This window comes from Varanus komodoensis, unplaced genomic scaffold (genome assembly GCF_004798865.1).
Source record: "Varanus komodoensis strain SLA01 unplaced genomic scaffold, ASM479886v1 scaffold42, whole genome shotgun sequence".
Taxonomy (NCBI): domain Eukaryota; kingdom Metazoa; phylum Chordata; class Lepidosauria; order Squamata; family Varanidae; genus Varanus; species Varanus komodoensis.
In genome coordinates, this window is record NW_025335972.1 from 617,001 (window position 1) to 640,658 (window position 23,658).

A 23,658-nucleotide genomic window follows, 5' to 3' on the forward strand; every position below is an offset into this window, starting at 1 on the left:
CCCCCCCCCCCCCGGCTTAGTTTAAAGTCTTCCGGACGAAGCTCGCTAGAGCATCTCCAAAGGACCTTTTCCCCATCCTCGTGAGATGTAACCCGTCCCTTGCCAGAAGTCCATTGGCAAGAAACCGAGTGCCGTGGTCAAGAAACCCGAAGTGTTCCTTCTGGCACCACACCCTAAGCCAGTCATTCACCTCAGAGGCCCTTCTGTCCCTTCCTGGCCCAAACCCCCAGACAGGTAAGATTGACGAGAAGCCACTTGGGCCTTCAGCTCCCTGAGTTTCTTCCCCAAGGCCTCAAAGTCCCTGGTGGTCCCAACCATACCCTGCCTGGCCACATCGTTTGTGCCCACATGGATCACCAGGAGCGGCTGGTGACCCCCGGAGCAAACAAGACGCTCCACTCTGTCCATCACATGCCGGATGCGTGCACCCGGCAGGCAGCAAACCTCCCTTGTCTCCAGGTTGGGGCGGCACACTGCCACCTCAGTGCCCCTCAGCAGGGAGTCCCCAACAACAATCACCCACCGCCGTACCTTCCCGGTGCTGGTGGGCAGCTGTGCCCTGGCCCTCGCCTCTCCTGCAGCGGCCCCCTTGCCGCCTGACATCTCAGGCTGGGGGTCCTGCTGGTCCCCCGAGGCCTCATCAGCCCCAGCCTTCCCAAGTGGAGAGAAGCTGTTTCCCAGCTCCAGATTGGTGCCAGGGGAAGGAGGAGGCCCTGCTGGCCTCCTCCTCCTGTGGGTGACATACCTCCATGTCTCCGCAGCTGCTCCTCCCATAGCCTCTCCCTCAACCCTCTGTCCATAGCGGGGCTGCTCCCGGCGGGCCTGGAGAGCTCTCTCAGCCCTCAGGCACCTCACCTCTTCTAGCAGGGTCACCATCTTGCACCTAGGGCAAGTGTATCCCTGCCTCTCCTGGGGGAGAAGGGCGAACATGTCGCTGCTGTCGCAGCGGACAGCAACACCCGTGACTCCCGCCAAGGCCATCTCCTGGTCTGCCATTGGGATCCCTTCCGAGCCCCTACCTTGGTCCCCTGCCTTGTCTGTCCTGCAGTTCCTCTCACTCACCCAGTTCTCACAGACAAAAACCCACTTGCACACACACACACAAGGATAAAATAAACTTAAATTGGAAGAAAAACAAAGCACAAACAAACAAACAAACAAACAATCAAACCTCTGTGTCTCAGGGAAGGGAGTCTCCGGACAGCCCAGGCCGCAGCCAAGGGACACAGACAAGGGACGAGGCCCCGCCCCCTGCTTCCTCCTGGCCCCTCTGGCCCCGCCCCCTTCCTCTCTGCTGCTCCCGGCCCTCTGCTCCGCTGCCCAGCTCCTACCTTGCCTTCTCCAGTCCCCTGGCCACTCAGCGCTCTCTCCCAGCCTCTGCTGCTCTGCTGCTCTGTCAAGAGGCCAGAGCCAAAAAGTTACTCATATATTCACATTTCAAATAATGTCAAATTTTTTTGGGACACCCTGTATTTTTGCTTGGACTGGCTGTGAGTTGTTTTTTCTAAACTAAAACCTCAGTATTCAGGTTTTATTGCAGTGTTGGCACTTTGCGATAAATAAGTGGGTTTTGGGTTGCAGTTTGGGCACTCGGTCTCTAAAAGGTTCACCATCACTGACTTAGGATGTCTCTTCCAGAAGTTGTTCATGAAGGAAATTCGAATTCTAAAATGCAGATAGGGTTGTATTCAATATTAGTCTAGAGTACTCCCCTTGAAATCAATGGGGTTTAAATTAAATACTGGATACTCCCAGAATGAATGCTCTAGACTAGAGCAAATGAATATTCCCTTCTTTTACATACCTTTTTTATAATAAGTTTTGTTCAAAATTATAACCCTAAAACAAAGAAAAACTAAAAACATCAATCAATCAACATCAATCATCAAAAACATTGGGCCTGCTGGGTCAGCCCCCACATTTTTTTCCATTTATGATAACTTAGAAACATATTTAAATCTATACGAAGTCCCGTTTTTCTAGTCAATAATAAAAAGAGTCCCAAGTTTGATAGAATTTTTTACATCCAGTTTTTCTAATCTTGGTCTTCCATGCCCCAACCCCATACATTTATTTTGTTTTTTGCAACTTTAAAATGTTTTATTGGAGGGCAATACAGGGGGAAAAGGCAATAGAGTACCTCCCACCTAAGAACTGATGTTCTCATACGTGCTCTTTGTGCACCAAAGAACAATCAGATGCCACCCCCAAAAACAAGGCATTTGCAAGATGAACATGCCATTTGCAGAAATCTATGATTACAAAAGTTTCTGTGTTGAAATTCTGGCATATGATGTCACAAATGGAAGACTGTATGTTTTTTCTGACAGCTGAAGGAGACATGATAAGAGGTAGTGTTTCTCGGGTGTTATCTCTGGTAAAACAGGTTTGAAGCACTTTTTTTAAAGACCTGCAAAATGTGCTTACTGGAGACAGCAATGTTTTCCAGAAGCAGCCATTTCTATTTCATACTCCACTGAACTCTGAAAAAGTCCCAATTGTCTTCAGCTGCAAAATAAAACTAAAAGGTTGCCTAACACACTTTTACCTGACATATTTCACTGTGTCGTAACAGGTCTTCTTTGTCGAATCCATCTGTGATGATCCACACATCATTGAAGAGAACATTAAGGTAAGGTATTTGCCCCAGGATACCTTTTTGCTCCAGATCAGCTCCTTGGCAGTGTTCCATCCCAAGGAAAATACCAGGGATCCATCTGGTCTGATGCCATATCAAGGCAGTCAGGAAACAGTCTCCTTGTGGCTTACACAGTAAGACAAGGTAAATTAATTCTATCCAAGCTCAGGGGCATTCAAGCACAGTACCAGTTTCAAGGCTGGGCTCTTGTACTGAAACAGGCTAAGTGTTGGGGAGCCCCATCTGGACTCATGCAGGGCACCCCAGGCTTGACTTCCTACTGACTGAAGACAACCAGCATCATCACCCCTCCCCAGCTCCCACTAGTATAGGCCAAGACAAACTGGTTATATGCATCTTTTTCTTTCCACCCCATCTCACTTTTTTTATCTTGCCTCCTCGTGACGCACAGCAAGTGAAGCTAACCAGCCCCGACTATAAGGACTGCAACCGGGATGAAGTTGTGGCGGATTTTCTTAAGAGGATTGAGTGTTACCAACAGACCTACGAGCCACTGGATGATGAGCTGGATAGGTAAGGGGGGAGTTCATCTGTGGCTGTGCAGCCATGGGGGCCCTGCTCATCTGTCCGCAAGACCAAGTACTCCACTCACTGGCTGGCTTACAGTGAATTTCAACTGGTAGTAGATATAAACCTTTGGCAACAGGAGGATTTCAAACTTAGAAAAAGGCAATGGATGTACTGCATGTTGTGCAAATAAGCTCAGAAAGAACTCTGTGGCTTCAGCTACAAGAACATTATCAGATCAAGGCTCTATTTAGTCCACAATTCCATATCCAACATAGCTCCCAAAGTATCCTCACTCATCTCCTGCTATTTCATCTCCCCTCCTCTTTAACTGGCACGTATCTCCAGTTGCCAGCTCTTTCAACCCTCTTTCCTGCTGCTTTTATGCTCGCTTCCTCCCATAACAGCTTCTCGCTCTTCTCTTCTCCCCTTCCTCCTTTTCCCTTGCTCTCTAAGCAGCTCCCACAGCCACAACCACTGATACAGTCTGCATCGTGTGGCTTTGGTGCAGGATAGTCAAGCAGAGGCACCAGGCATCCTGCAGCATGGACACCCACCTCAAGGTGGGCTGAGACTCACTGGAGGGTACTGGTCCACTGTCTGAGAAGGGCTGGTCTCACATCTCCATGTCTTCTGGCATTGTACTGCATTGCATTGCATATCAGTAGTTTATTGTGCATCTCCTTTTAACCTTTTTGTTACGAAGACTAGCAGAGCTAGACTCATTTCTGTGCAATTACATAGCATAGGCAAAGCAGGAATTGAGTTATCAGGGGCTACATAATACACAGTTTTATACAGTTGTATAGAATGTCTACAACCACCAGGGAGTGAGGCTATATATCAACAGAACTGCATTTGTGCCACAAAAATTGCCATAGTGACTTCTGATGAAACATTCAACAACCAGAAGAGTAGTGAACATTCCAGCAGCCTTTTTTTCCTTTTAAGAAAAGTTCTTGCACTCACTGAAGTCACCTGAAACAATGGTTAGAAGTTTGGTAGCAAAACAAACCAAGACTCCTGTCCTGTTCTTTTCCATGGCATTCCTTGTCTTAGTAAGTCTATATGGAGCTAGATCTATCCAACCTCCCCATCCTGCACTGACCATTTCCATTCTGCAGAATTACACCATCATCTAACATATGTAAATGCAACTAGGGGTTTGAGTACACATGCTATGAAACTACATACATCTATTAGTCAACCCAGCATAAATTCTGAACGGAGACACAAAAAGGGATGCTTTCCTACCCACCACTGCTCTGCTTTAAGTCCTTCCCCAAGCAGGTCTTTTCTCCCTATTAGGATCAACACTGTTTAATCCTCTTATTTATTTATTATTTATTTATTTATTAAAACATTTTTATGCCGCCCCATTCGCTGAAGCCTCGGGGTGGCTTTTACATATTCATTCCTTCTTCTAAGGAATGAATATGTAAAAACTACAAATGGAGAAAGAATTAAGCACTGACCTAGTCTGGGTGACAGGCCACTGTACAATCTACCATTATGCATATGCAAACTCTAAATGGGCTTGTTGTGTTGTCCAAACCCAGGCAGCACAACAAGCACAACTGGGCCTGCTTTAGATTTATGCAAGGATTGCATAACCCTCAAATAATCCCTATTACTTAGGTTCAGATGATACAAGCTACAGCAGCCCCCAAAAGCTGCTTGCATATTCATAATGGGAGATGGCATATGGCAGAGCTCCTTGCAGATAATTTAACCCACAATTGGCTGTTGTATATAGCACAGTGTCCTCTTCTACCTCAGATACACTACCTAGCAGCTGCTTTTAATACCACCTTTAAATTTTGGAGTTAAAGTTCTGTTATACATCATTGCACAGAGCAAATACCTAGCTTTGATATAACAACTTTTCAATGTTAAAATTGTTTCAAACGGTCATCTTAATGATTACATTTCAATGTAATTATGCAAAAAGGAATAAACACAAGAGACTGGCTCTTACAATGCAGAATCCCAGCGTGCTCCAAAGAAAGGACAAGGGGCCATGAGGCCTGGGATCCCTTTCTCTTTTCCTCCACAGCTTATTATCCTACATCAAGATCTTCAATGTTGGCAGTCGGTACCTGGTGAACCGAGTGCAGGACCACATACAGAGCCGCACTGTCTATTATCTGATGAACATTCATGTAACACCCCGCTCCATCTACCTCAGCCGGCATGGGGAGAGCGAGCTCAACCTGCGTGGGCGCATAGGGGGTGACTCTGGACTCTCTGAGCGTGGCAAACAGGTACAGCAAAGAGAAAAACCAAAAGCGGCAGAGGTTGCAACTTACTAGAAGGGTCATCTACTCTTACCCTCTGATCAAAATACAAGGAATGCTTACTTGATGTGAATTCCTGTCCTTGGGAAAGGCAGACTCTGCCCCTTGGGACAACCCATTATGAGCCGGGAGGCAGGGCCAGCTGGAGATTTACTCATTCTCGTGAGGATCCAGCTTCTTTCAGGACTGTCCAGCCTGGCAAGCGCTCTGTAAGAGCCTGCTGATGCTAACGCAGAGAAACTTTGTCTCTCGTGGTGGGTTCTGCCAAAGTTATTCTAAAAGGTTCACTTTTAGAGCTGACTATAGATTTTTAAAAAGCAATCCCGAATGTTCCTTCATTGTTGTTAGTCGCGAAGTCGTGTCCGACCCATCGCGACCCCATGGACAACATTCCTCCAGGCCTTCCTGTCCTCCACCATCCCCGGGAGTCCACTCAAGCTCACACCAACTGCTTCAGTGACTCCATCTAACTACCTCATTCTCTGCCGTCCCCTTCTTCTTTTGCCATCTATTGCTCCCAGCATTAGGCCCTTCTCCAGGGAGTCCTTCCTTCTCATTAAGTGGCCAAAGTATTTGAGTTTCATCTTCAGTATCTGGCCTTCTAAAGAGCAGTCAGGGTTGATCTCCTCTAGAACTGACCAGTTTGATCGCCTTGCAGTCCAGGGGACTCACAGGAGTCTCCTCCAGCACCACAATGCAAAGGCCTCAATCCTTCGGCGCTCAGCCTTCCTTCTGGTCCAGCTTTCACAGCCATACATTGAACCTGGGAAAACCATACCCTTGACTATATGCATTTTTGTCGGCAGGGTGATGTCTCTGCTTTTTAGATTTGCCATAGCTTTCCTCCCAAGGAGCAAGTGTCTTTTAATTTCTTGGCTGCAGTCCCTGTCTGTGGTGATCTTGGAGCCCAGGAAAATAAAATCTGTCTCTACCTCCATTTCTTCCCCATCTATTTGCCAGGAAGTGAGAGGACCAGATGCCATGATCTTAGTTTTCTTAATGTTGAGTTTCAAGCCAACTTTTGCACTCTCCTCCTTCACCCGCATCAAGAGGCTCTTTAGTTCCTCTTCACTTTCTGCCATGAGAGTGGTATCATCTGCATATCTGAGGTTGTTGATATTTCTCCCAGCAATCTTAATTCCAACTGGTGATTCATCTAGGCCCGCCTTTCTCATGATCTGTTCTGCATATAAGTTAAATAAGCAGGGCAGCAGTATATAGCCTTGCCAAACTCCTTTCTCAATTTTGAACCAATCAGTGGTTCCGTGCCCAGTTCTCACTGTTGCTTCTTGACCCACAGATAGGTTTCTCAAGAGACAAATAAGATGGTCAGGTACTCCCATCTCTTTAAGAACTTTCCACAATTTGTTGTGATCCACACAATCAAAGGCTTTAGCATAGTCAATGAAGCAGAAGTAGATGTATTTCTGGATCTCTCTAGCTTTCTCCATGATCCAGCGTATGTTGGCAATTTGATCTCTAGTTCCTCTCCCTCTTTGAAATCCTACCTGTACTTCTGGTAGTTCTTGATCCACATACTGCTGGATCCTAGCTTGTAGGATTTTGAGCATCACTTTGCTAGCATGTGAAATGAGTGCAATGGTGTGGTAGTTTGAACATTCTTTGGCATTGCCCTTCTTTGGGATTGGAATGTAAACCGACCTTTTCCAATCCTGCAGCCACTGTCGAGTTTTCCAAATTTGCTGGCATATTAAGTGTAGCACTTTTACTGCATCGTCTTTTAAGATTTTCAATAGCTCAGCTGGAATACTGTCTCCTCCACTAGCTTTGTTGTTGCTCAGACTTCCTAAGGCCCATTTGACTTCATATTCCAGTATTTCTGGCTCGAGGTCAGTGACCACCCCATCATGGTTATCAGGGATGTTAAGCTCTTTCTTGTATAGTTCTTCTGTGTAATCTTGCCAGCTCTTCTGCATGAAACGTTCCCTTCATATCTCCAATTTTCCTGAAGAGATCTCTGGTCCTCCCTGTTCTATTGTTTTCTTCTATTTCTTCGCACTGTTTATTTAAGAAGGCATTCTTATCTCTTCTAGCTATTCTCTGGAATTCTGCATTCAGTTGGGTGTATCTTTCCTTTTCTCCCTTGCCTTTCGCTTCCCTTCTTTCCTCAGCTATTTGTAAAGCTTCCTTAGACAGCCATTTTGCTTTCTTGCATTTCTTTTTCTCTGGGATGGTTTTAGTTGCTACCTCTTGTACAATGTTGCAAACCTCCATCCACAGTTCTTCAGGCACTCTATCAGATCTAATTCCTTAAATCTATTTGTCACCTCTACTGTATATTCATCAGGGATATGATTTAGGTCATACCTGAGTGGCCAAGTGCTTTTCCCAACTTTCTTCAATTTAAGCCTCAATTTTGCAACAAGAAGCTCATGATCTGAGCCACAGTCAGCTCCTGGTCTAGTTTTTACTGACTGTATAGAGCTTCTCCATCTTTGGCTGCAGAGCACATAGTCAATCTGATTTCTGTGCTGACCGTCTGGTGATGTCCATGTGTAGAGTCATCTCTTGGGTTGTTGGAAAAGAGTGTTTGCTATGACCATCGTATTCTCTTGACAAAATTCTACCAGCCTGTGCCCTGCTTCATTTTGTACTCCAAGGCCAAACTTGCCTGTTATTCCAGTTACCTTTTGGCTTCCTACTTTAGCATTCCAATCCCCCATGATGATAAGGACATCATTTTTTGGTGTTATTTCTAGAAGGTGTTGTAGGCCTTCATAAAACCGGTCAACTTAAGCCTCTTCAGCACCAGTGGTTGGGACATAGACTTGGACTACTGTGATGTTGAAGGGGTTTTCCTTGGATTCAAACTGAGATCATTCTGTCATTTTGGCGATCGTATTCCAGTACTGCTTTTCCTACTCTTTTATTGACTATGAAGGCTGCTCCATTTCTTCTGAGGGATTCTTGCCCACAGTAGTATTCCTGATGGTCATCTGAATTAAATTCACCCATTCCTGTCCATTTTAGTTCACTGATTCCTAAGATGTCAATGTTCAGTCTTGTCATCTCTTGTTTGACCACATCCAGCTTGCCTTGATTGATCAATCATCCAGCTTGATTGATCTTACATTCCAGGTTCCTATGGAGTATAAATCTTTACAGCATCGGACTTTCCTTTCACCACCAAATACACCTGCAACTGAGTGTCCTTTCGGCTTTGACCCAGTCGCTTCATTCTTTCTGGCGCAACTAGTACTAGCCCTCTGCTCTTCCCCAGTAGCATATTGGACACTTTCTGACCTGAGGGGCTCATCTTCCAACGTCATATCTTTTTGCCTTTTGGTACTGTCCATGGGGTTTTCATGGCAAAGATACTGGAGTGGGTGGCCATTTCCTTCTCCAGTGGATCACGTTTTGTCAGAGCTCTCTGCTATGACCTGCCCGTCTTGGGTGGCCCTGCATGGCATAGCTCATAGCTTCATTGAGCTACGCAAGCCCCTTCGCCACGACAAGGCAGTGATCCATGAAGGAGAAACATAGGGAAACATAAAATGGAAGCTCCAGATTTCTCAAATGTATCCAGGAATGAGACCCTAGATGCCATAGGTATTAGTCATAGTTACAAAGAGGTTACTTCTGAAGAACAGAAGTAAGTTAAGTGATTGTAATTGCTTTAAAAAGTCTCTCCTTAAGCTCTGGATAAATATGGTCCATGGTTCAGCCAGAATTGACAGCAAGGTTCCCACCACTACTTCTTTCGTTGAATACAAAGCAGGGATTATTCATTAGCAGTAGAAAAAAAGGAGAGCATTTATTCTTGGGGCTGTGTGCTTTGTTCTCAAATAAGACTAATCACACAACCCTTTGGTTGCACTCTGACAAGATTTAAGGATCTCTAACTCATGGCAAATCTCTGGTTTCTCAACTCTTTCGCTACCCTGTGCCCTGTGTCTCTGCCTGCCAGTATGCCTGTGCCTTGGCCAACTTCATCCGTTCCCAGTGTATCAGTGACCTCAAGGTCTGGACAAGCCACATGAAACGCACGATCCAGACTGCAGAAGCACTGCACGTGCCCTATGAACAATGGAAAGCACTAAACGAGATTGACGCGGTAAGAACAACACTCTGCTTCCCAATGTGGGAGACAGATCCCAGAGGCCTGCCATTCTCTAGTCCTAGGCCACTAATCCCAAGACTGCATTCACACATAACAATAAACCATGCTACGTGGTTACCACATGGCATAGCTTCTTACCTGGCTGCTGGCTGCAGAAAATCACATGGTTTCCACCCTCCTCCATCATTCCTCCTAAAGATGGCAGATACCCTATTGGATTTCCACAACTGCCTACTGTGCCTGCCTCTCCCTCCTTAGTCCACACACTCCCCTGGGCACGCCCTCAGCCTACTACTCCTGGTTTTTTCTTCACTGCTCCACCAAAGCAATTACTTACTCACTACAGTGGTACTTCCCTGTGCTGCCAAGCTCCATACCAATGTATAAGCATATCCACCCCTCCCCCCCGCTGCAGTTGTGTCCAGGCTCCTGTGTACAGGAATCACACACACGGGAGAGGGCTGCCTCCCCACCACAGTCAGGCACATGGAAGGCATCAGCTCAGGCAGGCCATCTCCTCCCCCACCTCCATGACATGGCTGCAGCCGACCTGATCTGGTGCCCTGCACCTCTGTCCACAGAAGCCCTTCCTCCACCCCCACCCCCAGTCACATATGGAGGCAGCCCACCCCAGCATCCCTTCTGTTGTGCCCCTCACCCCTCTGCCCAGCCAGCGTTCCCACAAGAATCACACCAGTCATAAAATATGTCTTTATTCCTGCAGTATCATGGAGACTTAGGTCCAGAGGAAAGGATGGCTTGCCAGAGAGCAAGGCATGCCTTAATAAAGCTAGTCTTCTTTTCAGCTCCGTGATCTCTGCTGCCCTACAGCTGTGTGCAGAGGCTGTCCTCCATCCCCTGCAGCACCCCAGCCCATGCTACCACGCACCCTGCCACTGCCCTACTTCCACAGTGACTACACCTGACACTGCCCACTGCAGAGCTGCACAGACATGTGCCTACACATCTGCAGACTTTGCTAGTTTGCAGAAGTGTCCTAGAGGGTCTGAAAGATGCTTGTGGGGCTGTGGGGGCAGCATTTGAGCCATGGCCCCACCCACCACCCCGGCATCTCTGTTGTTTCTCTCAAGGGTTACACGGAAACCACATGCTGAGTCTCTAACAGGTTTTGCACAACATGACAAACCATGCCACAATGGCTTCCACCATGGGTTAGCGTTATGTCAGACCCCAGCCCAAATCTCTATCAAGTAGTAAGAGACACGGATTCCAGCTGCATCATTCCTTCTTTGTCCAACCCCACCCGTGAGCTCCAGGAAAGAACCGTTACCTTTCACCAACATACTAAGCTCTACTTTCTTGTTTCATGTCCAGAAGTCAAACGTTCCAATTCCTATTTTTTCAGGGTGTCTGTGAGGAGATGACATATGAAGAGATCCAAGCTAATTATCCACAAGAGTTTGCCTTACGAGACCAAGACAAATATAGGTACCGCTATCCTAAGGGAGAGGTAAGAAATGCCCAAAGTTCTGGGAACTGGTGCATTTGGTTGGGAACTGAACTGTGGGATAACTGGACACCCCCAACAGGCATGTGCACATGGTACGCATGTCATGTGGCATAGTGGTGAAGAGCACGGGACTGGGACTCAGACGACCTGGGTTCTAGTCCCCGCCCAGTCATGGAGCCAACTGGGTGCCTTTGGGCCAGTCACAGACTCTCAGCCCAACCTACCTCACAGGGTTGTTGTTGTGGGGATAAGATGGAGGAGGAGAGATGATGTAAGCTGCCTTGAGCCCTTTGTAGGAAAAAGGCAGGATATAAATCGAAAAAAAAAAATAAACAGCTGGAGCCGGGGGTCAGACTAGATGGCTCAGGCGGTCCCTTCTGACTCTGTTTCTGTTTCTATTTAACTACTGAGCTGGTTGGGAGGTGAAAATATGTAACTTATCAGAGAGGTAAGACAGAAAATTCCCCAAGAAAGAGAGCTAGGACTGAAGCCAGAAGGGCCTCTCTGAATTTCTTCATCCCTTCAAACATTCAGTCTTATGAGGATTTGGTACAGCGTTTGGAGCCTGTCATAATGGAGCTGGAGAGACAAGAGAATGTGCTGGTGATCTGCCACCAAGCGGTCATGCGCTGTCTCCTTGCCTACTTTTTGGACAAGAGTTCAGGTACTCTCTTCCCTGCTTAGCCTTCTCATTTGATAGTCTATGCACACATGCATGTCTCTGTTTGGGACCACACTCTATAGTCTGGACACACTCCTGCTATAACTCCTTTAAAGGAGGGGCCGTCCTCCTATATTCAGTTTCCTTCCCATGGCAACTACTGCTGGAAAAGAATGGAACTTCCTCTTTTACCCTGCTCCACAGAGAATTCACCCATGGGACTGGTTTTCCCATGGTCCCCAACTATCCCACCTTCTTTAGACTTCCAGTGTGGAGAAGGAATGGGGCCTGGTTCTTTTACTCGGTGCCTTTTTGTTTCATTTGCTGTTCTCTCCCCATCCAGAGGAGTTGCCGTACCTCAAGTGTCCACTGCACACTGTTCTCAAGCTCACGCCTGTGGCCTATGGTAAGTGACTGCCTTAGTTCAAGAGAACACAACACCACTTCCTCCAAGGGAGAGGCTTACTTGTGGTTTTTAAAAAAATCCTGCGGTCTGCTTCTCAGCTTTGCAAGTCCTATTTAAATAAGCAAAAGGCCTTTGCCACCACCAGTTGCTAAGACAAAATTCAAGGCCTCAGAATGAATTTAAGGTCTGGATAAATGGCAGAAACAAACAACTCAAAGTCAGCCACTTGGTTCCCAACAAGGCCAAATAACAATTCTTTTCAGACAAGTAGCTTGTCAGATACTCACACTTAGCCTGTGCACACACACACACATACACAACTTATACAGCTATGGATAGACTAAGTGTTTGACACTTCCATCTACATTCACTAATGCTGTTTGTTCTTTTGGGGGCAGGCTGTGAGGTTGAATCTATTTTTCTCAATATCGAGGCTGTGAATACACATCGGGAACGTCCACAGGTAAGCAGGATTCCTGCCATGCTGAAGAGGGTCCCTACTTGCAGCCTCTAGGTTGATCCTGTTGGGAAATGAGGGCTTTGCTTCAGGAGTACTCACAGCAAAACCTATTAGCTCCACCACCTAATACCATCTGCTGACCTCATTCTATGCAGTTGCTCCATCAGAAGAGATCATTTTGTTCAGACCCACATGAATCTCCCCCTCTCTCATCTCTTGCCACATGCTCAGCATCTTTCCCAACAAAGCTAAACAGGCCCCCATAACCACACTGTGTCAACAGCCAGCCCAGAGCCAACCTGTATTAGGCCAAATGAGAGAACCAAGGTTTCCTGTCCCCATGGCAGAGCTGAGAATCTCAGATATTCTAATTTTAATGTTTTAGCCATTTGGCCGCACTGATTTAAATGGGTGTGGATGTGACTTAAGATTTCTCACTAACCATTTCTGTAAGCCATATCTGGAGCCATCTGAGACTCGATTTCCCTTCTCTCATTGTAGAATGTCGATGTGACAAGAGATCCCAAGGAGGCCCTAGGTACAGTGCCAGACCATTACTGACCATACTGCATATTAAAAGAATCCTACCTTCTCAACTTGTCTGCTCCCCACTCCTGAACGAGAAAACATGAGAAAAAAGGAAATCGTCCATTCTGCAAGGGACTTGCTTATCCTCATGCAGGTATCTGGAGAAATGACATTGGGTATGGGGGCTCTGAGCCATCTTATGATGCCTGCCTTTATACATACAAGTAGATCTCTCCAACAGAACATGGCATAGAACATGGAAAGCCAGTGTGGTGTAGGGGTTAAGAGTGCAGGACTGGGACTCAGGCGATCTGGGTTCTTGTCCCAGCTCAGCCATGGAGCCAACTGAGTGACTTTGGACCAGTCACAGACTCTCAACCCAACCTACCTCACAGGGTTGTTACTGTAGGCATAAGATTGAGAACAGCAGGAGGAGAATGATGGAAGCCACTTTGAGTTCTTTGTAAGAAAAAAAGCAGGATATAAATCCAATAAATAAATAAAGGCCTTTATAAGTGCTTTTTAAGCCTGCTTGCTTTCAACAGGAGAGCATTAAGCATCTACTTACATTTTATTGAAATCAACAGAATATAAACATACGTAACTTTGGACAGATTGTACCCCTTATTTTTATTTACTTTTAATGAAAATACATGTTCTGTACAATATGTATTATCCATACTGATATGGCAGATAAATACAAAAAAACCTATATTTAAATACTACATCTCCATTAGGTTCTTATTCTTCTCAACAGTATCAAACCATCCAACAAGAAATCTATGTTTAACTTGTCCAATGAACACTCACATGGCTTACCAATACATCTTTTCTGAGTGACAGAGACAGCCTTGAACTATTCTGTAACCTCTTCTCCTGTGGTAGAGGGAATCCTAGCAAGATGCACAGAGCACTTTACATGAAGTCAATCTCCTATGAAGTGAAATCAAGAACCCTCTCCCAGCAACAGGCACAGGCTGTAAACCCAGTTCAACTAAGTTTTTATGGCTCCTAGCCACATAATGGCTACTTGTTTACTGCAGCATCAGCCTCTGCTTCCGCTTCATTGTACTGACTCATCCAAAATGTGGGGTTCTTGTTTTGTATCTAATGAAGAAAAATGAGATGAGTCCCATTAGGAAAGCACACAGTGAAAAGATATGACATAAGCCACGATCCTTGTAATGATGGCCTCCAACTTAGTGGATGAGAGACAGGAGAAAGCGAATGCACAAAATCCACATGTATGATGTGTGCCTATGTTGTTGCTATAGCACTTTAGGACTGCAAAGTGTTGTGTCCTAAGAACTGCTGGGTTTGTTTCAGCAAATTACTAGCTCCTAATTGCTCAGAAATCTTTAAGCAAGTTGCTAGTCCCTATGACCGCAGAAACTGCACAGGATGTCTAGAACAAGCTTAGAAATTAGAATCTGGCAGTTCTCAAAATTGCATACTTAATGATGCCCCTATGGCCACAGTCCATATATCCCCAACTTTCATCACTTTCCCTCCATCTACTCCTATATTCCATCAAAACATACACTAATCTCTCAAAAGGATGGATCAGCACACATTTCTTCAATATATCCCAGTCCCAGAATCTGTGTTTCTGGAGGGAGGATGGTTGATGCATAGTTTGGGACTCCTATATGCACTAACTGGCTAAGGTCGTTGGTAAAGCCATGAAGCAAACTCTGCCAGGCACTAGGGCTTCTTGATGGGAATAACCGGTGGCACATCTAGCCTCAAGGTCAAATCTTTCCTTCAACTACCAATGTCTTGTATTAGGTGGCCAGTACCTTAGCAACAAACTGTAGAATCTGCTTCTTTGAAGTCTCTTTTGTGGCTCGTGGTCCCCATTTGAATTCAAACTCACGTGGGTCTGTGTGTGGGATGCGAGTATATTCCAGGTACCTTGAAAGTGAAGAATAAGTAATTGCTACCACAATTCTTTTAAGAAGAAGCCATCATCCACACAAGAGAACTGAAGCAGAAAGGTTAAATACTAGAGTATCTATATTCTCACTGAAAGCCAGGACAGAGAAAATGAACCTGTGAGCCCTTCATGCCTATGGGCTGTCATCATGCATTTTCAAGGAACAGTTTCTGCCACGACCACATAGGGCATGCCAGGGATTTCAACCAGCAATTGCTAGCACTAGCATACAAGGAATTCAGTGAACCACTGCTGCAATCACATGTTGATCTAAAGAGTTCAGCTGTACACTACAAGTTGAAGAACCCACTTTTTTCTGCTTTTAGCAAAACAGGAAAGCATTTTAGATCGTTTGGTTCCTGAAGAAGCGTAAAGGGAAAAGGACAAGGGATTCCCAATAGCCTATAATCCAGAGATGGGGAGCCTTGGGACCATGGGCCAGACACAACCTGCAGGGTTTTCTGGCTTCTACTCCAAACTCCACTCCCTCCCACAGGCCCAGACCCCCAGTTCCTCCTATCCCCTCGATGTGAAAATCTTACTGCTGAACAAAACTGAAGAATTTTCCTCTTTTCCTCTCCACACCCACTACCACCACATGCCACATTAAGGCTGTTCTAATTACAGTGAAAGGGGCTTCTAGTTTTGCCCTCCCCAATGCTGTGAGACCCCTTCCAAAAATCACCCCCCCATACTACAATCAGGCTTTTTAAAAGCCCCCACTTTGTGTATGCGCATGCGTGTGTGAGAGCACGTGTACATGCGCAAGTGAGAATCTATAGTCCCACCCACCAGAATGCCACCCCAAGAGTTTTTTTTCCCAAAATTGAATCTGATCCTTGGGCTGAAACAGGTTTTTCTAATCAGAACCCCCTTCTCTAATGGACATCTGTGCTCTTTATTAGCTAAGATAAAACGGGAGATAAAGTGCCAACAGTGAATGTTGGCTTTGCTTATCCCAACATTCCCAAATCAATATAACCCACTGTTCCAGAGCTTAAAAACATGGATGGATTTGTAAATCCTAACTTACTTTTGCCTAACAAATTCTTCTGTCACTAGTTTCTTCACATCCCCAAAGATACTGTGTTTTTCCCTGGGAGGAAGAGAAAACAGGACACCATCAGGGTAAAGGTAAAGGGTTCCCCATGACATTAAAGTCCAGTCATGTCTGACTTGTGAGGGCAGTGCTCATCTCCATTTCCTAGCCGAGGGTGCCAGCATTTGTCCGCAGACAGTTTCCATGGTCATGTGGCCGGCATGTCTAAACACCGAAGTGCACGGAACGCTGTTACCTCCCCATGGTACACAGTATCAAAAGAGCAAGGAGTTATTTGCTTCCCCAGTCTCCTAAAATGATTCCACACACCACAACCATACCCAGAGCAGTCAACTCGGAGTCTCCTCAGCATCTCCCAAACAGCAGCTGGATGGAAAGAAAACAAGAAATACAGGTTGGTAAGGGAGGCTAGCAAGGAAATGGTGTGAACAGTGGGAGTGAAACTTACATTCTTTGGCCACATTGCCTTTCATGTAGATGAGGCTGAGAATGACTATGAGGAGGCCAAGCTTGGGACTGTTCTCATTTCTGCAAAAGAAGAAGAGAATCAGCCTCCTCATTTGGAAACAGACAGTGTGGCTTTGCTAGCAAAACAGAAGCCCCAGCTCTCTGGCAAGAAGCAAGTCTCTTTTAGTTCTAGTCTTGGCTAATATGCTTCATGCAAGGAAGTAGCAGCACTGGAATGAGAGATTCTAGGACAGGATCTTACCATGGTTGGCCTTGTGCTCACCTCTGCCCCTTTCAAAATCGTCTCAGAAGACAGGACAGAGGCTACTGTACTTGCAAAACTAGTGCTGCAAGGGAACAGCACAGCTGTGTGTGCTAGTACTACCTTATCTGCCTTGCTTTAACTACAGTTATGACTGGCCACACATTTTGGCTAGCCTTTATAACTATCTAAAATGTATGGCCACTGAGACCTTGCCCCTTCCTTCAGTAGAGAACAGTGGGGAACAAAACCGTGTCCTTGCCCACTGGGGGAGAGGCAGAGCCCTGTGACCAAAGTTTCTCTTTGTCCTCTTTGTCCATTGCTCTTGAATCAACCAATCCCCTCAGGAGGAAAGATGGTGCTTGTCCAAAGCACAATGCAACATGGAAGAGCCCCATCCTTCCTCCCAACTTTGCAAGGACACAGGAGTTCAGCTCAGACTTTCCAAGTGTGACAAGAACCAAGCTCCAGCCTTCAGATGAAAAAGTTCACATTTCTTATACCATACATTTGGAGATTAAGGGGGAGAGAGCAGGAAAAGACTTTGAATATTCTTCATGCAAGATTCATTTCAGTTTTGGCTAGGACTGCCATGGCAGAACTAGGATTGGCCTGCCTTATCTCTTTTCCTTACTCAGTCATGATTCCTCCTTCCAATGGTGGCAATTTACTGATTAGGATGTAGGTGTGATTCTTTGGATCAAGTTTCACAAGTTCCAGTCCAAATACCTGAGAAAGCAGGGGGAAAAAATCAGAACAGCATCTGAAAGGGCCCTTCATTAATCCAATCCTCCTGCTATTTAAATGATACATTGTACCCAAGCATAGATAAATCAACCATTTCTGTTTCAGGAATAAATTATCTTCTTCATGGAGAATCCAAAGAATTCAGATTGTTGGATATGAAATTTTGACTTACAGTAAAATAGCAACTCTGATTGTGGCTCTAGATTAGCACACTTAAGACTGCAATTACCTTGGGAGAAATCCCCACTGAATGCAGGGGTACTTAATTCTGACTCAACATGTAGGGGACTGCACTATTAATACATTACACCAGCCTTCAACCTGGTGTCCTCCACAGGTTTGCGGTTTCTATTCTATTCAGCCCTAGCCAGTATGGCCAAGTATCAGGAATGCTGGGACTTGCAGACAAAAACCTCTGGAGGGTACCAAGCAGGGTTAAGTATTTTTTTATGAATTCAAGTTGTATGCTGCCCAACTAGAAAGTGCCCTCAGAGTACTTTACAAATCAATTAGAGGATCAAGAAATAGACAGACATATTAACAGGAGCTTAGCAGACAATGTATGCAAAACTGGCTATTCTTCCCATTCAAGTAAGGCAAGTGCCAGTCAGTCAAACTTAGTGCAAGCACAAAGCACGTTCTGCCATGTTCCTAGCTTTTTCATGGTCTGTTATTAACCGAACATTGTAGCAATATGGGGAGGACTTCACCATATACTGTAGTACCCCTCCCTGCACAGTCATTCTTCAGCTTGGCCTCAACAGAAACCATGAGTAAAACGTATGGATGGAGCCCCACGTTTCATTAATCATTCATTCATTCATTCATACATGGATTCCTTCCTCACCTGCTGAAGGGTCTCATTGGCATGTTGGAGAATTTCAAAAAAATTATCTTTGTAGTCTTTGATGACATATTTCAGGATATCTGTAAGAACATGTGCAAGTAGTTAAAAAGGGACTCTCATACTGGATAATCATGCATATCACACACATATGCAAAATTTTGTGGAAAGTTTCTGCACTTAAGTATGAAGACCAAATAAATATATAGGTACTTGACCAAAGGTAAACTTCAAGCACTCGTGGTAACAGACTTGGAAAGTACATGAATTATGTTTGGTAAGTGATCCAAAACCAGGGTAAAGTAAGCAAATCTTCCAGCAGGTATGCAAGCATACAACATATCCTGTTTTCCTTTGCTGGGTATTATCCTTATGCCTACCCAAGTAACCTAAACTCATCTCTTTGACTTTCTGTCCTGCCATTCTCTATAGTCACGCAAATCTTTGTCAAAAGATCGCAAATGCTGAACAATGGAATCTTGGGAGTAAGTTTATGAAAAAATGTAAATTTGCGTCATCAAACACTAGAAAGAAAATTTAGGTCTCTCTGGTGCAAAAGAACAGAACAGAACAGAAATAAATCACTTCTTACCTGAACGTTTAATAGGAATCTTCTTTTGGTCTTTAATCAGCAGAAACTGTACCAGTTCATTCCCCTGTAGAGAGAACACAACATAGACACGGTGGTACATAAGCCACAATCCCGAGGCTACAGAATTCATCTTCCTGAGAATTCCAGCTATCTTCTTTTCTTTCTTTTTAATCAAAAAGCATTTATCTAGCATTATGATTCCAATGGTACACTTAAAAGTGCACAACTAACACCAGGGGAAATATCAGAAGCCAGAAGGATGCAGAAAAAAAAATTCAGTATCGTGGGACAGAGCTTCTGTGTCCTTACTCCTCATATCACCCAAACAATAACAACAGCAAAAACCTAGAATAAATAATACAGCTTGTTTAATTTTCCTGATTTGTACGAGTTACAACTGCCATTTTTCTTAGAATATTTTTAAAGCAAAGTCCACAGTCCTGCCTATAGACAGTTCTGATAGGAAGGCCCCAAAGAGGCACAGATGATGGCAGCAAAGGCTCTCCTACTTTGTGTTGCACTTGACTCTGCGAGCGCTGCCCCAAGCTCCGTCGCATCTGTCTGGGTGTCTGAGTCAACGTGTTTTCTTCATCTACATCCATGGACTGTGTCTGAGGAAGAGAAGAGAAGAGGATTCAGAAAAACTCGTTTTGGGATCCAGCAGTGGGGTTCATACATACTTGTTAACTCTGGAGCTTTATGCTCTTAGAATTAATCAGAGTCTTCATCTGAGGTTGCTTTTGTTTGTTCATTTTCTTTCACTTGATTAAAAATCTTACTCCTTTTTCCTCAACCTTGTGAAGGGCAGCCATTGGAGGTGTAATCTGCAGTAAACTTAAGTCACTAGTGCTGGAACAAGTATATGAAGAGACTATTAACTCTTTTTAAATGGCCAGAGAGATTGGCTATTGGGAAGTATAAAAATGAAATATATACATATGTACATATCTGAACTGCATGCATATACATTACATTTAGACAGTTGCTTCATCAAACTCCACATAAATCCTGAAGAAAGTGTCTCCCATATTATTTATTCACAGGATTTCAATTCAACAAACATTTCTAAGATGCTGTACAATAAAAAAAAATAAAACCATGAAACAAGATATTGTAAAACACAGAGGTCTTCACAGAGTTGCACTGCCCCAAAAACTGCGGGAGGTGCACCCTATGGAGACACAGGTGGTGACAGTAGCTGGAACAGCCCTTTTCCGTTTTAGGCTGACTTGCCAGCTGCAACTCAGTATCTGAAAGAAGCAGACCTGCATTCAGATTACTATGAGTCTCTCTAGGTAGGGCTGTCTGTAGACAGTTCGAAAACTGATTCACAATACCAGGGAGTACTGATGGAGGCCAAACATACTGCTCATACTGCATCAAAACTGGGCCACTAGTACTGTCTGCCCATCGCTTTCTAGGCTCAATTTAAAGCTTTGGACCTTAAAAGCCCTTAATGACTTTGAACTAGATTATCTGCTTGGACCAAAAGGAAGCTGCCTAGGTGCTGAGACTGGCCTTGAAATACTCTCTAGCCCACCATCAAGATCCATCAGATTGGCAGGTACCGGAGACATGGCTTTTTAAATGAAGGCCCACTTCACTGGAATTTTCTCTTCAAAATCATACATATGTCCCTTTCTGCAACTAGTTTTTTTGTTGTCCAGCTTTAGATTGATTTATGTGGGTTGGGTTTTTTTTTTTTTTGCTATTGCTGTTTGAGGGTTTTACTTGGTGTTAGCTGTACTTTTTAATTGTATATTTTACTGTTTTCTTAATTCAGTAAGGCTCCAAACCTATGGCCTCCCACTGTTGTCTGTGGAGGCCATAGGATCGCCTGGAGTCCTCGCTCCAAGGTCCTGCAATTTCAGAGCTGGGACTTCAAAGGCCAAGCCCTTGCTTCACCATGGCACAGCTGGGGCAGAAAGACCCACAATGGTGGCCTATCCTGAGGATGCAAAGGCATCTTGGAGGGAAGAAAAAGGGGCATGCTGGGAGGCAGGAAAGGAAGATGAAGTTTATTGTCACTGATGTATGTGAAATCCTATCAGCACTTGATCTAGACAGCTAAAAACAACCACCTAGATAAAAATGAGGGTATGAGGTACAGCCATGGCGGCAATCGCCACCAGCGCGCCTCATTTGAGGCACAGGGCACTTGTATGCTTCTGAGTTCAAGCCTCTGCATCAAAGGAGGGAGTAACAGGATTGTCCTGGGAGAGTTTTGCCCAGAAAAGAAGGATATAAATGTTTTATGCATTAAATAAAGTATCACAGAGCAAAATTATGTAAGAAAAACATAGTGGATAAAACCACAAGGCAGCAAAAACACTTTTAGGAAACTCATCTTCCAATGACGTGACAGAAACCAAATGTCTCAAGCTGCCTTCAAGAAGGTGGCAAAGGTGGAGCTCAGAGAACATTGCAAAGGCCCTGTGCCTTTCAGTAGTCAACCTTGTTTCCAAATAAGCTGGTATTTTCAACAGGAGCTTGCTGAGACATGCTACTCTCTGGGTGGGGAGCGTTCATGCAGACAAAAACATGTTTCCTGAGATTATCGGGACCCATTTTATTTAGAGCTTTATTTAGCAAAATCAGCACTTTGAACATGGGAACTGGAAAACACAGATCATAATTTTACAAAGTAATAAACCAGGATTTGGCGAATTCTGACTTACTGTTCACAAGCAAAGTGCAGGTGCACAATAGCCAGTCATTCCCATTTGGTTCCTTTCACCAACAGTTGGGCTAATCTAATTACAAAAAGCTTAGTGTTGTATTCAGACAAGTACTCCTGGCTTGTCAATCTCAAACAACCAGGAACCATAAATGAAGAAAAAAGATCTCCTTTGCTGTGGGAGTGTCATATCAGAAGTATAGCTCAGATATGATCCTCTGGATAATTTTCTGCTTAGATTAGTGTAACCACCCCTACTGTCAAGAGGAAGCAACTGGGCAGCATATACCACCATGCTGCAAGCAAATAATAAAATAGGATTCTCAGAAGTTCTAGTTTATTGTTGTGTGCAAGTGGGGCCAAATATATCCATATCATATCTAATGTGTGAAACAAAACACAAGTATGCATTTCAAAGAGTTAAGTGGTTGAAAATGTGTACGTACTTCAAGGTACTAGAGTTATTTTCATACTAATGTATCACACCAGACTACATAAAAATTGAGTTTGAACAAGTCATTGGGCTGTGAATTCTTAAGACATTGTCTCTTCTGTTCCAGGGATAGGATAAGCTTTATGTTAAACATATAACAAACCCAGGAAATTCACGTACCTGAGAAGGGCCTGGTCCTTTGCTACTACGCCTGTTTTGGGACATCTCTTTGAAAATACCTGTGAAAGACAGGAAAAGTAAGCTATAGCAGGTGTCTTGCTACTGGTGGAGTGACTTACATTCCTGTCTCCCCAACTGTTGTCACCAATACCTACTCCAATTCTTCTGCACCCAGGCAGATTCCAGTGCAGATTCTGCATTCACAACTACACTAACCAGAATCTAAGTTTCTCAGACTGTTACCCACCCCTGTGCCCACAAAGCTCCTCAAGTCGTTATCAGTCATATGACAGGCAGAAATTCAGCACACAGTGCATATTCCAGCATGATGGAGGAAAGCAGTGCCCACTGAATTTCTGAGAGGAGCTCTGTATAAAAATAAAGTAGCAAGCCACCTACTTTGGAATTCCTGCAGCCCACACCTCTGGGGCTTCACATGTACATGTGCACATGGCCTTTTGGTTATTATTTACATATCACTTTCCATTTTAAAAATCCCAAGGTGGATCCCAAGCACAACAAACTGTAGGCAGGTTAATAGTTGGGAAAAGCTAGGATAAACAAGTATATTTTACAGGCACATCTTAATGCAGGTCCTGTCTGCAAAATTATGGGGAAGCTTCACCTGTTGCATTTCTACCCAGGAGTCTGTCTTCCATCCTCTCCATTAAGAAACTCAAATAACTGAGTGTTGGCCCGGTCAGTTCCCACCTCGGCCATGAAGCTCGCCGGGCGACTTTGGAGCACTCTCTGACTCTCAGCCCAACCTACCCCGCAAGGTTGTTGTGAAGACAAAACGAAATGGATTGGAGGCGGACTATGTAAGCCTCTTTTCAAGAAAGGTACGACGTACATATAATAAATAAGCAAGAAACTTTTGCGCATGTGTTTGGATACCTCCGAAATCCGCTTCGGGATGTAGTGAAAGGGAAACCGCCTGTAAAAATTGATAAAGATAATTATTATGCCTCACCCACCCTCCCGTCAGGCCAACTTTAGGCATCTCTCCCCCATCCCCTCAAAAACACTAAAAAAACCCCCGTTCACCTCCTCCCCAGTTGCCAGTGAGCGGCGCGCCGCCACCGCCTGCGCATGCGCGTGCACCTTCTCTTCCGCCGGGTCACGGATCTTCGTGTTGCGCATGCTCTATCCTTTGCAAGGAATGCAGCTTATTGTTGTGCCTGCTTCTCTGTCCATCGGCTGCTTGCTCTCACCGAGCAGAGAGCAGGGAATGCAGACCTCAAGAAAAGAAGGGTGAAGGGGGGGGGGGTTCTTGACCCACACCAAAAAAGCCCGTGCGGGGCTTGCTATGGCCCATTCAGAAAGCACGAATATACACACACCCCTACCCAGCAATGGCATCACAGCAACGTAGGACAATCCTTGCTTGCACTTTTTAGTCTTTGCTCT

The 23,658-nt window shown here is 44.9% G+C and overlaps 2 protein-coding genes across 6 annotated transcripts in view; one reads left to right on the forward strand and one right to left on the reverse strand.

Moving 5' to 3' along the window:
* PFKFB1 (6-phosphofructo-2-kinase/fructose-2,6-biphosphatase 1) overlaps nucleotides 1-13,403 on the forward strand; it is a 21,469-nt gene extending 8,066 nt beyond the window's left edge. Inside the window, exons 5-13 of the mRNA XM_044443417.1 lie at nucleotides 2,576-2,632; nucleotides 3,051-3,172; nucleotides 5,223-5,430; nucleotides 9,392-9,538; nucleotides 10,911-11,015; nucleotides 11,550-11,679; nucleotides 12,020-12,082; nucleotides 12,481-12,545; nucleotides 13,044-13,403. Coding sequence (XP_044299352.1) covers nucleotides 2,576-2,632; nucleotides 3,051-3,172; nucleotides 5,223-5,430; nucleotides 9,392-9,538; nucleotides 10,911-11,015; nucleotides 11,550-11,679; nucleotides 12,020-12,082; nucleotides 12,481-12,545; nucleotides 13,044-13,103 — 957 coding nt within the window. The 3' untranslated portion in view covers nucleotides 13,104-13,403. The remainder of the gene's footprint in view (nucleotides 1-2,575; nucleotides 2,633-3,050; nucleotides 3,173-5,222; nucleotides 5,431-9,391; nucleotides 9,539-10,910; nucleotides 11,016-11,549; nucleotides 11,680-12,019; nucleotides 12,083-12,480; nucleotides 12,546-13,043) is intronic.
* Nucleotides 13,404-13,553: 150 nt separating this feature from the next.
* On the reverse strand, nucleotides 13,554-23,335 carry LOC123030112 (non-structural maintenance of chromosomes element 3 homolog). 5 transcript variants are annotated; one of them, XM_044443726.1, is made up of 12 exons: nucleotides 23,296-23,335; nucleotides 23,146-23,185; nucleotides 22,249-22,307; nucleotides 19,468-19,569; nucleotides 18,959-19,022; nucleotides 18,370-18,449; nucleotides 17,410-17,504; nucleotides 16,515-16,594; nucleotides 16,387-16,432; nucleotides 16,040-16,102; nucleotides 14,870-14,984; nucleotides 13,554-14,177 (listed from the first exon to the last, which is right to left on the reverse strand). In XM_044443726.1, the coding sequence occupies exons 3-12, from the start codon at nucleotides 22,291-22,293 to the stop codon at nucleotides 14,097-14,099; spliced, it is 771 nt and encodes a 256-aa protein (XP_044299661.1). In that variant the 5' UTR covers nucleotides 22,294-22,307; nucleotides 23,146-23,185; nucleotides 23,296-23,335; the 3' UTR covers nucleotides 13,554-14,096. The 5 variants fall into 5 exon arrangements, with proteins under 5 accessions (XP_044299661.1, XP_044299664.1, XP_044299662.1 ...); XM_044443729.1 differs by lacking the exon at nucleotides 23,146-23,185 and having other exon boundaries at nucleotides 23,296-23,315; XM_044443727.1 differs by lacking the exon at nucleotides 23,296-23,335 and having other exon boundaries at nucleotides 23,102-23,185.
* Between the last annotated feature and the right edge of the window lie 323 nt (nucleotides 23,336-23,658).

Bases quoted from the DNA above. Each gene is read 5' to 3' on its own strand.
- LOC123030112 (XM_044443725.1), bottom strand. From the start codon at position 22,916: ATGGAGAGGATGGAAGACAGACTCCTGGGTAGAAATGCAACAG. The intron at 19,570-22,248 runs GTACGTGAATTT...TCTCTTCCTCAG, and splicing joins AAGGACCAGGCCCTTCTCAG to ACACAGTCCATGGATGTAGA. The intron at 19,023-19,467 runs GTAGGAGAGCCT...TTCTCTCTACAG, and splicing joins AGAGTCAAGTGCAACACAAA to GGGAATGAACTGGTACAGTT.